Source organism: Vipera berus, assembly GCF_964194415.1.
Source record: "Vipera berus genome assembly, chromosome: 6".
NCBI lineage: Eukaryota > Metazoa > Chordata > Lepidosauria > Squamata > Viperidae > Vipera > Vipera berus.
Window position 1 is genome coordinate 7,841,905 of NC_138208.1, and position 18,833 is coordinate 7,860,737.

Genomic DNA, 18,833 nt, shown 5'->3' on the forward strand with positions numbered 1-18,833 from the left:
GAACAAGCAAGAAAAATGTATTGATGAAGTCAACAGATGGCATGATTTTCTACAGACATTATGCTTCTGCTAAGTGGGTGTCACATTGTCTTAAGAGAAGCCAGCCAAGGCAGCCCAGAGAAAGGTCCAACACTAATTTATTGGACAACTTCCAATGCTTCTGGCATTACACATTTCACAAAGAAAAAAAATGACTTGATTTGGCAACTATTAATATATCCCAACGCCAGCGCATCTTAATTCTTTTATTATGGCTTTGTATTTTGGGGATATAAATGGTTCTGTTCATCAGTTCTTTGATAATTTATTTATTTATTTATTTATTAATGGGAATTATATCCTGCCCTATCTCCCGAAGGACTCAGGGCGGCTAACAACAATAACATATAACACAAATTAAGATAAGATTAAAATTAAAGTCATCTGTGCAATAAATTAAAATTAAAAATTAAAAATAAATTAAAAATTGTAAGCATAATTAAAATGCCTGTCAGTCCAGGTCAGCCAGGTGGAAAAGGAGTGTTTTGAGGCCGCGGCGAAAGGACCGGAGATCTTGGGTCATCCGAAGCTCAGGGGGGAGCTGATTCCATAGGACTGGCGCTCCCACAGAGAAGGCCCTTCCCCTGGGGTTCGCCAGCCGACATTGTCTAGCCGACGGTACCTTGAGGAGGCCTTCTCTGTGTGAGCGTACTGGGCGATGGGAATTCGTTCCTGGTAGCAGATGGTCCTGCAAGTATCCCGGGCCTAAGCCATAAAGGTGGAATCAGCATGAGTAGTAAATTTATTTATAAAATGCTATAACAGAATAACAGTAATAAGTTGGAAGGGACCTTAGAGGTCTTCTAGTCCAACCCCCTACTCAAGCAGGAGACCCTATACCATTCGGACAAATGGCTGTCCAATCTCTTCTTAAAAGCCTTCATTGATGGAGCACCCACAACTTCTGGGGGCAAGCCGTTCCACTGGTTAATTGTTCTCACTGTCGATGGCCACAACTTTGTAAATAAAAGTGGTCTGAAAATTGTGGAAATTTCAGTTCCAACAGAGCGGTGGGTCCTGTAGCTTTTATGCATTCTTTAAAGTTGGTGAATCCAAGATACCGCAATTCAAAAACTGTTGCAGTATAAGGCATCATTTGAGCTAACTCAAGGGGACAAACAGACAAACAGATCGCCACAATGAGAGTTTTTGTATCGTATACATATAATTACAGAGAATATTAGGAATGTTGGGAATGTTAGGGTTGTTCAAAATACCTGGTCTTTCATTTATGGAAAGAACAATAAATAAATCTTAAAATCAAATAAAGCCTATCATTTCATGATTTTTTTAAAAAAAAATAATGTGCCTTAGTACTGGGTATACTTACTGTAATACTCGTATAATACTGTATCAAAAAGATATGTCACATATTTTGTCTATGGTCTATATATATGATTTGTTTATGTTGCCTATAATAAAAAGGTAAAGGTTCCCCCGCACACACGTGCTAGTCTTTTCCGACTCTAGGGGCCGGTGCTCATCTCCGTTTCATAGCCGAAGAGCCAGCGCTTGTCCGAGGACGTCTCCGTGGTCATGTGGCCGGCGTGACTAGACGCCAAAGGCGCACGGAAGGCTGTTACCTTCCCACCGTAGTGGTCCCTATTTTTCTACTTGCATTTTTACGTGCTTTCAAACTGCTAGGTTGGCAGAAGCTGGGACGAGTAACAGGCGCTCACTCTGCTACGCGGCACTCGGGATTCGACCCGCCAAACTGCCAACCTTCTGATCGACAAGCTCAGCGTCCTAACCCACTGAGCCACCGTGTCCCTTGTTGCCTATAATATATATATATAAAACGTCTTATATGTGATATATAATTCTCAACTTATAACAGTTCATTTACTGACCGTTTGAAGTTACAACAGCACTGAAAAAAGTGATTTATGACCATTTTTACGCTTACAACTGTTGCAGTATTTCCATGTAATCAAAATTCAGACACTTGGCAACTGACTCATGGTTCTGACGGTCACAGTGTCCCAGGGTCACGTGATCCCCTTTTGTGACCTTCTGACAACCCAAGTCAGTGCAGAAGCCAGATTCACTTAACAACCTTGTTACTCACTGAACAATTGCAACGCGTCACTTAACAAGGAAGGCAAGAAAGATTATAAAATGGGGCAAAACTCTTTCCACAATTGTCTCACTTAGCAACAGAAATCTGGGGCTCAATTGTGGTCATAAGTGGAGGACTATATTGTCCTCCACTACAATGTTGTCTATATTTTATTTGTTTTTATTTATTTATTAAAGGTATTTGCCACCCATCTCAATCTCAAAGTGGTAGCAATACATTTGATTTGTGCCATGTAACAAATCGGTTGATTCAGTGCTAGAGGCAGAGTCAAAAATGAGCTTATGCGGTTTAGGTTTTAACTACGGTAAGCATTCACAGAAATCCAGGCCTGTTGGCTTTTTGTTCACATGGATTTGCACCTTGACTTAAAAAATTGCACACTGGTTGCAGGAAAAGAAGCCAGGCTCCTGGAATTGCTAAGAATAAATCTTCTGTCTGAATTATTATTCATGTGCTTTCTCGGCTGGCTGAATTAATGAAGGATCGTGTGGTACCAAGCATTGTACGTACAACATCCTGTACATAAAGAAAGTCACCGCTTGGTAAGGTTCATGAAATGAGTCTCTGAAAACATTTGAAACCGTGCACTAATTTATTATGACACAGGCAAAGAATCACAGAAGGAACCATCTGAATGGCATCTATTTTGTAATGGAATTTCATAAAAAAAATTGCAATAGTGTTAAGATATTTAATTTAATGGCTGAAAGAGTAAAGTGTATAATGAGCCACAACACACAGCTGTAGTTGATTGAGTGGAGAAGGTGGGCTCCTGCTTGAGGCAATCTACATTATGATTGGTTGATGGGTGTAAAGGGGGAGTTGCCCTTTTTTTTCCTGCCTTTTTTTTTCTTCTGTGTGCTCTGTACATTTTTTGATTTACCTCACGATGTTCCTGTGTTCCTGACTATCTTATCTGCTCATGCATGAGGCAATCTATGTTATGATTGGTTGCTGGGTGTAAAGGGGGAGTTTCCCTTTTTTCCCGCCTTTTCTCTTCTCTGTGCTCTGTATACTTTTTGATTTAACTCATGACTATCTTATCTGCTCATGCATGAGGCAATCTATGTTATGATTGGTTGCTGGGTATAAAGGGGGAGTTTCCCTTTTTTCCCGCCTTTTCTCTTCTCTGTGCTCTGTATACTTTTTGATTTAACTCATGACTATCTTATCTGCTCATGCATGAGGCAATCTATGTTATGATTGGTTGCTGGGTATAAAGGGGGAGTTTCCCTTTTTCCCCGCCTTTTCTCTTCTCTGTGCTCTGTATAATTTTTGATTTAACTCATGACTATCTTATCTGCTCATGCATGAGGCAATCTACGCTATGATTGGTTGCTGGGTGTAAAGGGGGAGTTTCCCTTTTTTCCCACCTTTTTCTTCTCTGTGCTCTGTATGCTGTTCTATGATTTACCTGATGATTTACCACGTGGTATATTAGCAGCGCTTGACTTAATTGGGACCCCGGCTGTGCAATTCCTTGACAAATAGGATTCCCTGCTCCTATTTTTAGTGACTCAGTTACCCTAAAAGACTTAATAAAATGTGACAAAGTACCCTGCAGAAAATTAATTGATAGCGAAGTCCTACGCATAAACGCTCCACCATAAATTTATACAGAGATGTTAAAATGAAACCCCCTTTGAATAACGCTTGTCTAACCAAGGGCCTTTATTGAGCATGAAGGTTTAATTATTTGTGCATTGTAGACAGCGCACGTTTGCTAATTAGATCAGAAAAACACTGCAGTTGACAAGGCACACTTAATGGTCAGTTAATGAACCACTCGGAGCAATGAGTAATATGTACATACAGAGAAACATGTCAAATGCACATAGACGTTAGACCCACTTTGGTAGGAGAAAGATAAAGAAACTTAGTTGAAGCTACACAAAATGGCAAAATACAAGTTTTTATATTTAAAGAAGGTATCTATGGAGGTTCCCAGTCATCAGGTCATGGTTGTCCCAAAGGTGCTTTTTAAAGAAGCAACTGAACTTTCTTTGTTTTTCCTTGAAGACGTTTCGTTTCTCATCCAACAAGCTTCTTCAGTTCTGACCGAATGGTGGAGGACGGAAGGATTTATATTCCTTGCAATCATCTGGTTATTAGCACTCCTTCTGAGGGTTGTTGAGGCCATACCTGTGTTCCACAACACAGTCCTTTAAGCAACTCTAAGAGGGTTACACACCCATTTTCGTCCTAGTCAGGCGACGCTGCGGGCACAGATAAGCCTCCAAGTGGCCTCAACAACTCACAGAAAGAGTACTAATGACCAGATGACTGGAAGGGATATAAATCCTTCCATCCTCCACCATTCAGTCTGAACCAAAGAAGCTTCACATGTTCAAAGGAGGAATGCACAGGCAGTCCTTGACTTACGGCCACAATTTTGAACAGTCGCTAAGTGAATTCTAAGTTGAGAACTACCTGTAAAACAATCCTCTGTTTCATTTAAGAGAAGGACTTTAGTAAAACCCATCTATTAGGGACGCGGTGGCTCAGTGGGTTAGGATGCTGAGTTTGTCGATCAGAAGGTCGGCAGTTTGGCAGGTCGAATCCCGAGTGCCGTGTAACAGAGCGAGCGCCTGTTACTGGTCCCAGCTTCTGCCAACCTAGCAGTTCGAAAGCACATAAAAATGCAAGTAGAAAAATAGGGACCACGACGGTGGGAAGGTAACAGCGTTCCGTGCGCCTTTGGCGTCTAGTCATGCCGGCCACATGACCACGGAGACGTCCTCGGACAAGCGCTGGCTCTTTGGCTTTGAAACGGAGATGAGCACCGGCCCCTAGAGTCGGAAACGACTAGCACGCATGTGCGGGGGAACCTTTACCTTGTACCTTTTTATCTATTATGCCAACGAGTACCCTTCGTTGCTAAAGAAAAGCCCACTTACTTGAACAAGTTCATCCACCCCACTGGCTGTTCTGACAAGCCGCACGAGGTCTTCCTGCATCATGTCCACCCACCGTTTTATCCTACGGAAATGGAAGAGAAAGAGAAGAAAGAGGTCTCATCAGATCAATGGTGCACAGCTAGGAAGATCAGAGAGATGCAGGAGGCCTGAGAAGATTATTTTCCATGCAGTGGGGGTGGGGAGGCTGACTCAGAGGTTCCTTTGAGAGTGCCGGGACGATGCTCTGGTCCCATTTTTCTATCCCATTTCTTCTTCTGCTTGCTCGGTATCTCCTGTAAAAACTTGGCCTGTTTGGATGTGAGCAAAACCTGCATTTTTTAGATTCAGGCAAATCTCTTTTCCTAGCAGACCAAGGGCAGCAAAATATTGTCTGTCTGCTGGAAGAAAAGGGCAGTTAATCCTCAAAACAAATTTATTAAAAAATGTCCTTCCTTCCTTCCTTCTCATAGCTTTCCTTTCCTTTCCTTTCTTTTTTCCCTTTCTCATTTTTCTTCCTTCTTTTTCCTTTCTTTTCCCCTCATTCCTTTTCTTCCCATTTCTCCTTCCTTCCTTCACAGCCTTCTTTCCTGCTTTTTTCCCTTTCCCATTTTCCTTCCTTCTCTTTTCTCCTTCCTTTCCTCCCTCCCTCCGTCTCCTTCCATTCCTTCCTTCCTTCCTTCCTTCTTTCCTTCTTTCCTTCCTTTCCCTTATCACTTATATTAATACATTACAAGAGGGTTTTATATATATATATATATATATATATATATATATATATATATATATATATATATATATATATATATATATATATATATATATATATATATATATATATATATATATATATACCGTATATATATACTGGCCTAAGGCCATAATTAAGTTACCTTGTTTTCCTATTTCAAATTCATGCCCAAGTAGAGGGATTAGGATTTATTAAATTTATATGCCGCCCTTCTCCCAAGGATGCAGGGCGGCTCACAACAATAAAAATAAAGAGACATAAAATACAAAAATTAAAAAAGAATTAAACAATGAATAGAAGAAATACGGGACAATTTAACACCATAAAAACCAAATTTAAAACTACAGTCAGTTCAGGCCCGCTTGTTGGAACAACCAAGTCTTCAGGTCACGGCGGAAGGACTGAAGGTCAGGGGTTGTCCGCAGCTCCAGGGGCAGTTCATTCCAGAGGGTCGACGCACCCACAGAGAAGGCTCTCCCCCTGGGGGTCGCCATCCGGCATTGCCTGGCCGACGGCACCCTGAGGAGGCCGACTCTGTGGGAGCGAACCGGGCGATGGGAGGTTGACAATGGCAGCAGGTGGTCTCGCAAGTACCCCAGGCCTAAGCCATATAGGGCTTTAAAGGTAATTACCAGCACCTTGAATCACACCCGGAGGGCAACCGGAAGCCAATGCAGCTCGTGCAGGAAAGGTGTAACATGGGAGTATCGAGATCCTCCCAGAAGCACCTGCGCGCCCGCATTTTGCACCAGCTGAAGCCTCCGGGTGCACTTCAAGGGCAGCCCCATGTAGAGAGCATTGCAGTAATCCAGGCGAGAAGTGACAAGGGCGTGGGTGACCAAAGGTGTTTTATTTGTCATATGGAAAGTATTCAGCATCTCCCTTGCTTTTATTTTGCTTTCTTCCTCTCTCTCTCTCCTTTGTCACCTTTTAAGATCAGAGACGCAGAAGACCTTCTGCAACCTTTGAATTCTTTACTTTTTTTTTTTTACTCTCTTTACTTTTTTACTTAATAGCCTCTTGGAACCTCTTCTGAGAGCCCCATCTGATCTGAGCGATCCAATGAATGAAAATTATTCAAGCAGTTTCTTTTCTGTGCATGTGAAAACGAGCTAAGCTCAGTGGTACCCACAAGGGGGAGGTCAAAAGCAGAAAGATCGAAATCAAACCAATTTACTTTTACAGTAATCGGCCAAAAAAAAAAAAAAGGAATTCCAGTTTTTAAACTGCAAACAATAAAGTGATTTCTGCATTTACCAATTCCTCACTTCAAGATTGCCCAGATATTGACATCGGTTTAAATCAGAAAATAGTGCCTCTGTAAATCATGGCCAGAAAGTGATTAATGTATTCCATCTAATAAATAAACTAATCGAGAAAGCCCAAGACCCCACCTCATCCTAATTCAGCAGAGAAAATAAAATGATGTTATTTTCAGAAATGAAGATAAATGAGGCCTGAGTCACTGGTAAGGGAAGAGCAAGCAATTTTTGTGTTAACCACAGCATAAATGTTGACTTTCTTTTCACCCATTCTAGAATAGAGCTGGGAGCCAAAGATTACAGGTAGTCCTCAATTTACAACAGTTTGTTTAATGACCATTCAACATTACAACGGCAGGGTTAAGAGTGACGTATGACTGTTTTTCACACTTGCGACCCTTGCAGCATCCCCATGGTCACGTGATTTACATTCAGACGCTTAACAACTGGTTCCCATTTATGACGGTGATCCACTTTCACGTCCTTCTGACCAGCAGAAGGGAGAAGTCGGATTCACTTAAGAACCGTGTCGCTAACTTAACAACTGCAGCGATTCGCTTAGCAGCTGGGGCAAGAAAAGTCGTAAGAGTGGGACAACGCTCGCTTCACCAATGTCTCACTTTGCAACATAAATTCTGGGCTCGGCTGTGGTCTTAACTCGAGGACTACCTGTGCTAGAGAATAATTGAAGCAACTTGAAATTGGGAGCAGCAGGAGAGGGGCCAGCTCCAAACAGCTGCCTTAGATGCAAACACGAAGCGGTCCATCCAGAACATGTTGTAAAGTCTTCCACAGGAAGACAACAGAATAAGATCCCGACGGCATTGATTTTTGCACGCTCACTGCTTCGGCCTCTGGCTTTGCCATGAAAAGTGTGCATAATTCACGAGCCAAGGACGGGCACAGCTTGAAGAGGGGAAAAAAAAATAGATTCACAGAGAAAAAGAGAGGGAGAGAGATATTACAGGCATCAGGATTATATCTGCAATGATTAGAAGCAAGGGTTTCCCTTGTGTATTATGTAACACAAGCGTTGTAGGGAAAAAAAAGATCGAATCAGCACGTAAAAAACAAGCAGATGGAGGGGAAAAGGATCACTTTACAACAAGGGTGGATGCCTGTCCCTATCAGACTCCATCAGCCCCCCCCCCAAAGCCCCTTAATATGGGGCCATGGACATTCATGGTTAAACTTCAAAAGTGAAATTTTGGGAGGCATCAAGATGCTAAAACCAAGGTGGAAATGACGGTACATTTTTCTCCGTAGGGTGCAAGCAACCGCTGGCAAAGCCTTCTTCGTAAAAACTGGGGGGGAGGGGGAATCAGGGCCTATCAATCCTTTTTGGGAGTGTTCTAGGCTTCACTCGAGCAAATCGTGCAAGTAGAAGGGTGACAGGAACAGATCTTTTGATCAAGTCGCTTTATTGCTGCAAGGCCTTTCCTATTCACCAGAACAATGCACAGACCGTCACAAGTTTCAAATCCCGTCGGCCGCTACGGAAAAGAAGCTAGTTTGTTCTCGGCTTACGACCACCATTGGGCCCAAAACGTCTGTTGCCAAATGAGACATTTGTCAGGTGAGTTTTGCCCCATTTGACGACCTTTCTTGGGACAGCTGTTAAGTGGGTCACTGCAGTCGTGAAGTTAGGAATCCCGTTACTAAGTGAACCTGGCTTCTCCATGGACTTTGCTTGTCAGAAGGTGACAAAAGACCATCACGTAACCCGGGGACATGGCAGCCTTCATAAATAGGAGTCAGTTGCTAAGCAACCAAATTTTGATCCCATGACTACAAGGATGCTGCAACAGTCATAGGTGTGAAAAACGGTCATAACTCGAGGTTTTCAGTGCCGTCACTGAACGGTCAATAAATGAACCATTGTCAAGGACTATATTTGTCCCCCTTTTTTATTTTTAACTTAAGCTTCCTTTGTCCTGTATTCTGGAAAATGTCCGCCTGCTTTCCTTAATCTGCACTAAGGCTGAAAAACAATCATAAATCATTTCTTGTTTTACTTTGAAGACGTTTCGCTTCTCGTCCAAGAAGCTTTTTCGGTTCTGGCTGGATGGTGGCGTCAGTCAGAGCTGAAGAAGCTTCTTGGGTGAGGAGAGAAACATCTTCAAGGAAAAACAAAGAAAGTCCAGGTGCTTCTTGAAAAAAAGCACCTTTGGGACAATCATGACCTAGATGACTGAGAATCTCCATAGACACTCGGTCATAATTCACTTTTTTCAATGTCGTTGTAACTTTGGTCACTAAATGAACAGTTGTAAATTGAGGACTACCTGTATTCATTTAACATCTACTTAGTTTAATCCCAAGAATGCCCAGGATGTCCTTGTGGACCATTAGTGACCCCTCTAACCACCTGGTTTTAACCTGCCTCGCTTTGCCTTGTCAGAATTGTATAGAATTCAGTGTGATATTGGAAGATGTGCCTCTGTCCCGTATCAGTGAGGGTGGAAAGATTCCCCTTGTTGTGATTGTGGTGCTGATATGGAAACTATTAAACATATTGTCCATGATTGTCCATGATGTGCATTCTCTGGTCCCCTAGAAGATCTCTGCACAAAGCCACACCAGATGCCGTCGTCTGAATAGCTGAATTGGACATCCAGTGATGAGGCTACTGCTGTACCCCTGTGGAAGTCTTCTAATTATGTGGGTTGTATGTGTGGGTTTGCTTCTCTTTGGTCATGTTCTTATCGTACACTAAATAAATCATAATTGCAGCTGCTACAAAAGTTGCTGATGGCGAACAACATCCACAGAGCTAGGGTTCAGATTTAAAGGTTGTTTTTCCCACGCATGCTTTGTCATAGGTTGACAGGGGTTAATCCTTCAACCAGAAGAGCATGGCTCCTTATGCATTGTTGCTGTGAGGGACCAATCTGATCTTTTCCCGTTGCCCACTTTAGTCCTCAGAGGTGGCCTCCTGCAGATTATCAGCTTGTTAGGAGGCTGAGCTGTAGACCATAATCCAGAAAATGTGTCCTACATGTGATTATAGAGTTTCTCAATCATCCAGGTCATGGTTGTCCCAAAGGTATTTTTTCCAAAAGGCAATCGGACGTTCTTCTCCCCTCCTCTTTTGAAAACATTTCACTTCTCGCTCAAGAAGTTCTCAGAATTGAAACAGCTTCTTGGCTGAGATGTGAAACATTTTCAAAGAGGGGGGAAAAAACCCAAGAGAATCCAGTTGTAGGATACCCAAGCACCTTTGGCTATGCTACATGTGAAATTTCTCTGGCACTTTTCTCCAGCAAGAATCTTATAATCCTCTTTGACAGTATGCTGTTGATTGGGCACTGCCACGGTTAACCTAAATCAGGGGTCTTCAAACTTGGCCCTTTTATGACTTGTGGACTTCAACTCCCAGAATTCCTCAGCCAGCGTGTCTGGCTGAGGAATTCTGGGAGTTGAAGTCCACAAGTTACAAAGGGGCCAAGTTTGAAGACCCCTGACCTAAATGGATGCCCACCACATTTTATCTTCTAAAGAACATTGAGAAGGAAATTCCAGAAATAGCTATGGTTCTTTTTCAAAACTGTCCACGGTTTGGTGAAAAGGGAGCTTCCAAGCTCACACAGAATGTCATTTTAGATAAGGAGAGAGGAATGGGAGATAGAACTTAAAATGAGTAAGGGAAGCACATCCTCAGCAGAAATTGGTCCAGCCTTTAGAGACTTATCAGTAAAGCAGGTGATGGTTTGTCTGTTCTTCCCCCACTGTAGTAGGCAAGAGAAGAAGTAGTGGATGGAAACTAATCAAGAAGAGAAACAACCTAGAAAGTTCCTGACAGTGAGAACAATCAACCAGTGGAACAACCCGCCTCCAGAAGTTGTGGGTGATCCATCACTGGAGGCTTTTAAGAAGAGACTGGACAACCATCTGTCTGAAATGGTATAGGGTTTCCTGCTTGAGCAGCAGGTTGGACTAGAAGACCTCCATGGTTCCTTCCAACTCTGTAATTCTTGTATTCTGAGGTCAGCCAATGTATTAAAAACAATTTCCATTTATAACAGGTTATTTCCATTTTCAGCCCTTTTGTTTTAAGTGGGCTTTAAGTCCCCTAGTCAAAGTCCATGTCCATTATATTAATCCTTCCATTCTATTTTTCCTCATTAAATTAATACGTGCATATGCCAAGTACAAAATAATTTGCATCATGTACTGTCATCAATATAGGAGGCGATAGGCATCATCAGGAGAAAAAAAAGTGCTATTTAAGCAATTTGAGAAGAGGACCGTGATAAAGCAGTTAAAAGAAAATTACCTCATATTAAAAAAAAAAATCCAGGACTTAATTGAGGCAAATTTTGCTGCTTGTGACTGGTTCCTGGAGGTGTTTCATTAAAAGCTCTTAAAACCAGTTATCTACGTGCTGCTAATATGAGGAAAATTAATCAACCACTAATCTAGTTCTTATTGCTATGCTCTGAAATCCACTTATTGCTCCTCATATTTAAGCCTCTAGAAATAATTCATTTACAATAATTCTGACGGCGGCGTTTGAGCATATATTACTGTTGTTTCTATTTAAAACAGTTCTTGGCACCCAAAGCACCACAAATTCTTCTTGTATTTTTAGCTACACAGCAACATGGAATCCAATTTCAGATTTCAGTTGGGTCTTTGCAGAATAAGCTAGCATGTGGCAATGCGAAAACATGATCTGGGCTAACAGGATGGGTTTCTGTTGACTGAACTGAGCATGACGGTCTCTTATCCGCCTTTGGGCATAAAAAGTAGGCTTTGAATTATACAAGCAAGCATTTCCAATAGAACAGGGGTCTTCAACCTTGACAACTTTAAGACTTGTGGACTCACAGAATGCCCCAGCCAGCATGATAGCAGTGTTCTAATATTTGAAGGGCTGCCACAAAGGAGAGGGGGTCAACCTATTCTCCAAAGCACCAGAAGGCAGGACAAGAAACGATGGATGGAAACTAACCAAGGAGAGAAGCAACCTGGAATTAAGGAGAAACTTCCTAACCGTGAGAACAATTAATCAGTGGTACGACTTGCCTTCAGAAGTTGTGAGCGCTGCAACGCTGGAGGCTTTTAAGAAGAGACTTGTCTGGAAATGGTATAGGGTCTCCTGCTAGAGCAAGGGGTTGAACTAGAAGACCTCCAAGGTCCCTTCCAACTCTGATGATGCTCTAATTGTTCCACGGTCTTAAAAGTTGCCAAGGTTGGAAACCTCTGCAGTAGAGTACAGGTAGTCCTTGACTTATAACAATTTGTTAGTGACCGTTCAAAGTTACAACCAGCACTGAGAAAAAGCGACTTAGGACTTGGTCCTCATCCTTATGACCACTGCAGCATCCCCAACAGTCACGTGATGAAAATTCAGGTGTTTGGCAGCCAGCGTGTTTTTATGAAGGTTGCGGCATCCTGAGGTCACGTGACCGCCATTTGCAGCTTTCCCAGTCAACTTCTCACAAGCAAAGTCAAAGTAGGGAAGCTGAACCTGCTTATTGAATGCATGATTGACTTCATAACTGCCATGATTTGCTTAACAAAGTGACAGAAAAGGTCATAAAATTGGGGTGCTACTCACTCAACAAATGCCTTGCTTAGCAGGTACAATTTTGGTCCTGATTCTGATCGTAAGTTGAGGACTACCTGCAAAGTCCTTATCCTATCTTATCCTTTAAGGTAAAGGTAAAGGTTCCCCCGCACATGCATGCTAGTCGTTTCCGACTCTAGGGGCCGGTGCTCATCTCCGTTTCAAAGCCGAAGAGCCAGCGTTTGTCCGAGGACGTCTCCGTGGTCATGTGGCCGGCATGACTAGACGCCAAAGGCGCACGGAAGGCTGTTACCTTCCCACCGTAGTGGTCCCTATTTTTCTACTTGCATTTTTACGTGCTTTTGAACTGCTAGGTTGGCAGAAGCTGGGACGCATAACAGGTGCTCACTCTGTTACGCGGCACTCAGGACTCGACCCGCCAAACTGCCGACCTTCTGATCGACAAGCTCAGCATCCTAACCCACTGAGCCACCACGTCCCTACCTTATCCTTTATCCTTGTCTTTATCCAAAAAGATCTTGACAAACTTGGACAATGGACCCTGTCCAACAAAATGAAGTTTCAATGCGGAGAAAAGCAAAGTGTTACATTTAGGCAGGAAAAATCAAAGGTACAAGTACAGATTGGGTGAGACATGGCTTAAAAACAGTAACTGTGAGAGGGACCTTGGAATCCTGGTGGACGATCACTTGACTATGAGCCAGCAGCGTACAGCAGCAGCCAAAAAAGCTAATACAATCCTGCGTTGCATAAACAGAGGCATAGAATCAAGATCACGCAAAGTATTAGTACCGCTTTACAAAGCCCTAGTAAGACCACACCTGGAATACTGCAGCCAATTTTCATCACCATATCACAAAAAAGATGTTGAGAGTTTGGAAAAAATTCAGAGAGGAGCAACTAAGATGATCAAAGGACTGGAGACTAAAACATACGAAGAACGGCTGCGGGACTTGGCTTTGGCTAGTCTAAAGAAAAGAAGAAATAGGGGAGACATGATAGCAGTATTCCAGTATCTGAGGGGCTGCCACAAGGCAGAGGGGGCCAGGTTGTTCAACAGAGCACCAGAAGGAAGGACGAGAAACATTGGTTGGAAACTGATCAAAGAGAGAAGCAACCTGGAATTAAGGAGAAACTTCCTGACAGTGAGGACAATCAACCAGTGGAACAGCTTGCCTCCAGAAATCGTCGACATCACTGGACATTCTTAAGAAGAGACTAGACAGTCACTTGTCTGAGTTGGTATAGGTCCTCCTGCTTGAGCAGGGGGCTGGGCTAGAAGACCTCCAAGGTCCCTTTCAGCTCTATTCTATTTATTTATCTTTTCAGGAAGTCCTTGACTTACAACCACAAGCCCAGTTTTCAAATATCAAGGTACCGACACTGTTTCACACTTTGGCGCATTGAGCACTTAAGGAGTCTTAGAAGCAGGATAGAAAGAGCGTGGACACTTTTGAACTCTAAACCTGGAGAAGGCCTCTGAGAATATCTAGGATAGCCGAGAAACAAACAAATAGATCATCAAATGAATCAACCAATGGATGTTGATAAATGTGGTACGAAGTGCATCATGGTCCAAAACAGCTAAGTGGAACTGGAGCTAGTTAGGATTTTCCTGGAATTCTCCCAGGGCTATAAACTAGACTGAAGAGATGGATTATACCACAAAACAATATATCACTATCCACTCTAATCAGCACCACTGTTGGAGTTACCCTCAACATTTTAACGTCTGGAAAATTAGCCAAACCCTGCTAATTTCTCAAAATCCTGAAACCGAAAAGAAATGGCAGAATAAATCTCATTTAATAGGATTTAATGAAATAACACTACCCTTTTACATAGGAACGTTATGCCCAGAAGGTTATTATCAGCTTTAAATTCATAGCCTGGCTAATTTATATCTAAGTGAATTTTCTTCAAAACTAATAAGCATTTCATTTTAGCCACGGGGCGGTGGGGGGAGAAAGAAATGAATGAATGAATGAATGAATGAATGAATGAATGAATGAATGCTGAATGAAGGGGTGTGTGTGTGTGTGTGTGTGTGTGTGTGTGTGTGTGTGTTAAAATTCAGCCGAGAGATCCTGACATAGGAGGCAATAAAAGGAGGTTAAAAAAAGAGTTTTAAAGAGAATTTATACAAATGAGGATTTATAAAAAAAAAGAAGTACATTTCTCACGGCAATTCTGACTTTACCTGAAAAAAGTTTTGATTGCACAATTTTTCTTGCCAAGTGTTGGAGAACAGACATTGTAGCGTATGCAAGAATGAAGAACATCCTTAAGCTCATCAAGTCAAGAACCTATCAGGGTTAGCATTACAGAATCGCTTCCAGAAAAGAATTAATTCATTTATCCTCATCTGTTATTCCTGACTAAAAAAAAGAGTTTTTATAGACTCAGCTTGCTGCACACATCCTAGCGATTGTCTAATATTCTGTATTTCCTTTTCCCTGTGCAAATTTCTGCCTCAATATTAAAAAATGATTTATATCGTGCTTTAAATCTAACCAAATCCATTGCAAGACTGAAATTCTGTACTTTGGACACAGCCTGCATTAAGCTGAGGCAGAAATTAGTGCATAGCCTCCAGAAGCAAGATAAAATACAGGCAGGATCTGAAACCAATCAATAAATTAGAACTTTTCAATGTTTTGGTGGAGGCAGTGAGAGAGAAGTCCTTCGTATCTCACGTGCTTTTGAAATTTCTTATTTATCCAACCAGTCTTCATTCATTTTCACTTGGTTGTTCTTTTGTTTTGCCAAATCTTCTCTTCTGGCTTTTGATGCACATCCTGATTCCAATAGAAGAGAGTATTTGTATGGCTGTGAAAGTTGGACCATAAGAAAGGCTGAGCGCCAAAGAATTGAGGCCTTTGAACTATGGTGCTGGAGAAGACTCCTGCGAGTCCCTTGGACTGCAAGGCAATCAAACCGGTCAGTCCTAGAGGAGATCAACCCTGACTGCTCTTTAGAAGGCCAGATCCTGAAGCTAAAACTCAAATACTTTGCCCACCTAATGAGAAGGAAGGACTCACTGGAGAAGAGCCTCATGCTGGGAAAGGTTGAGGGCAAGAGAAGTAGGGGACGACAGAGAACGAGGTGGCTGGATGGAGTCACTGAAGCAGTAGGTGTGAGCTTAAATGGACTCCAGAAGATGGTAGAGGACAGGAAGGCCTGGAGGAATGTCATCCTTGGGATCGCGATGGGTCAGACACAAATTTTAGCTCAGGGTTAAACCAGGGGCCCTTGATGTTCTCTGAGCTTGGTGGTTTTCTTGCAGACATTTCATTGCCCACTTAAGGAGCCCTGAATGATGTTACCTAGTTTGGTAACGCAAGAAACCTACCAAGCTCAGAGAGCATCAAGTACCTTACATCCCAATTGCCCTATTTCCATTTCCTTAAAGTCTTCTCTCTTGTTAGAACTTAGATTAAGAGGCAAGATCAGCCTCCAGCAATGGGAGATCAGAGTATCATGGTCACCAGACATCCTTCTTGTGTCTCCTATGCAGGTTAGTTACAATGTTGGGTGATGACATTATAGGAATGCAGAAAACACATTCGTGATACCACGCACTGGATATGACATCTCTGGAAAGAACACAATCACTTATAGTTGAGCCTGGCTGTTTATTCTTACACTTTTCAAGATTCTGCATTTATCCTACCCTAGCATTAAAGAGATTTCCCGGCTTTGTTCTCGCTTCTTTGGATTTGCCAGTGACAATTTACCATGAAAATAAACAAGGAAAGCAATATTGATTTCTGGATTTCCGTATCAAAGAAATGGGGAGGTTGAAAAGATCCAATCTACAAATCCCACTTTGGATTCAATTCAGCCCAACCTGTTTTGCAAAGAAGATTTGAACCGTAGGGCCTTAGCTGAAATCAGAAAAATCACATGATCTCTTTTTTTCCCTCTCAGATTAAAAAGAGTTTTCTTAACTCGGTTTACACCATGGATGGCCAGAAGTGTAAATAAGCATCTTTATTTAAAGAAACTTCCTTCCTCCAATAATCAAGCAGGATTTTTTTCCCCATTGTACAACTGCAAATAACCTCTTCAGTGTATCCTAAAAGCTATGCAGAGGCAGTAATTGGTCACCTAAATAGCTAAATTGGTCACCTAAATACCATTTCAATTAAATGGTGGCCACCATCTTGAACGTTTGGGGATCTCCATGGGGGTTCTTGGCCATGACGCCCTTCCATGCTCCAAAGTATTCTTTCCTGTTGTTCTCTTGCAGATGTTTCTCCACTGATGACGTTAGAAGAACACCAAGCTCAGAGAGCATCAAGAACTCCACACTTGAATCTTGAGCCACCAATATTATCTTCTATTGGGAATTCAGTAGGATTCAATTCAATTCAAAGCACCGTTCAGAAGAACATTGTTGCTCTACATTTTCCATCCGCAGGGCAGGCTTCACCTTCGTGTGAGTCAGCACCCCGTAGGTGAAGGATTGGCGCAAGAGCCTTTTATCACAGCTGGCAGACAGCTGAAGAATTTGAAATGGGCTTCTCTTAATTCCATTCATCCTAGGGAGGAATGGCTTGGCTTCTAAAGCCGACAGGCAAAAAGTTAACCCGGTATTTTGAGGGTGGATTTTTGGTTTCTTGTGCAGCATTCTGTTGTCAAGGTAACACCAAAATTCTTTACAGAACGGCTCTGGATGCCAATAAAAAAAACAAATATATAGTCCTTCCAGCTATGTGCTACACAGCCCAGGCTTTGATCACAGGGAAATCATCTCTGGGGTTCATAAATAAAACATCTGCAATCAAAAAACGGGGCCACGCGGCTGTGCAACTTGCGCCCGTGTCGTCATGGTTACGCAAACATCTTTTGACTTCGAGCTTGCCATCACTTGAGATTTGATGCAGCTTCTCCAAACGGTCCCAGAGAATGGGAACGGCAAACACAGGCGCATAGAAAAGAGAGGTGCCTATCATCCTGACTGTAATACTTTGATTGCTTTCCTAGACTTCCTTTCACGAAAGAGAAGATCTGGGTTAGTGGGCATGTGCCATTATGCACGGTGCGGTGTCCTCTTGCAAATGTGGTGCATGATGTCACTTGAAGTCCTAAGCCCTAATTCCTATATTCAAGGACCTCTGTTCCTACTGCTTTAGCTCTGTTAATGCATTGCTAGATTAAAACTTCCACCAGCCTGCTGTCCTTCAGGTGGCTTGAAGCCGCAGTTGGCAGGCCACTGAAGGCCACCATATTTGACCGGCTGCTGATCACAAACTTGACTATACTCCAACAGGCAGGGCTGTGATGCAAGAGAACAGAGAGAAAGACAGGGAGATGAAAATACATTAATTGAAAGAATCGAGAGAATTGAAATCCGGATGTAAAGAAAGTTTGGAGACCACCCCAGCATTGGGAAACCATCCAAATGAAACAATGAAGAAGAACCGAGTAGTTGTGGAGTCAAAGTTGACCTGTTGATTTTTTCCTAATCATTGTTGATTAGTGGATTTGGAAGCTATCCCAAAGAGAGAAGGGGCCAGCAAGAAAATTTAGGAATTTTGGGTGGCATTATTAGTACAGAATGTTAAAACTGGTTTCTAGAAGTCATCCAGAGACGGTCCCCATTCACAAGAATTCCCCTGTAGGAGAAGGGCAGGAAGAGCCTGGGGGCGGAGTCAAGAGAGGAAGCAGCCTGGAATCGTTAGGTTCCCACAAATGGTCTAAGTTCAAACCTTCTTGAATTCCATTGTCTAGCACCAATTTAGTGCTGACCATTATTTGACCAGATTGTTGTGCCTAAGCTTCAGCAATAAATCTTCTTAACTGGAACTTGATGTATGGCTCAAATTCTTGGGATCCGATTACCCCACCCCCACCCCCATCCCCCCCAGCCATTTCAAGTCTCCTCTCTTGGCTATCTGCCATTTTCTCTCACAAGAAGTAACAAAAGCAACTTCATTTTCAGTCCAGGACCCATTAAAAAATGGGGTCAAATAAAGCATGGCTAAGGTATTCTTCAAAACTCTTTCTCTTTACTTTTCAGCCTTTATTATTCCCGGCATGTTTGAATACCGCTGATGTAAAACAAGGCATGTTTTTAATTGTTCCAGATTTTGCTGGAGAGTCCAAAAGCTTGCCACAAACAAGCATAAGAGCAAAAAGAGGAATGCCTTAGGTTGCATGAGTTTTGGGGTGGGGGGAAGAGAAAAAGACAATATAGGCACTTGTATTTGATATTCAGGGCATTAGTATTTTATAACATGCATTACTATGCTGGACTTAAAATCTAATG

At 42.4% G+C, this 18,833-nt stretch overlaps 1 protein-coding gene across 3 annotated transcripts in view; it reads right to left on the reverse strand.

Annotated features, from left to right (window-relative positions):
• CACNA2D1 (calcium voltage-gated channel auxiliary subunit alpha2delta 1) overlaps nucleotides 1-18,833 on the reverse strand; it is a 358,403-nt gene that overhangs the window by 307,300 nt on the left and 32,270 nt on the right. For all 3 annotated transcript variants that reach the window (XM_081330401.1, XM_081330402.1, XM_081330400.1), the window contains exon 2: nucleotides 5,017-5,098. In XM_081330401.1, the coding sequence (XP_081186527.1) occupies nucleotides 5,017-5,098 (82 nt within the window). The remainder of the gene's footprint in view (nucleotides 1-5,016; nucleotides 5,099-18,833) is intronic.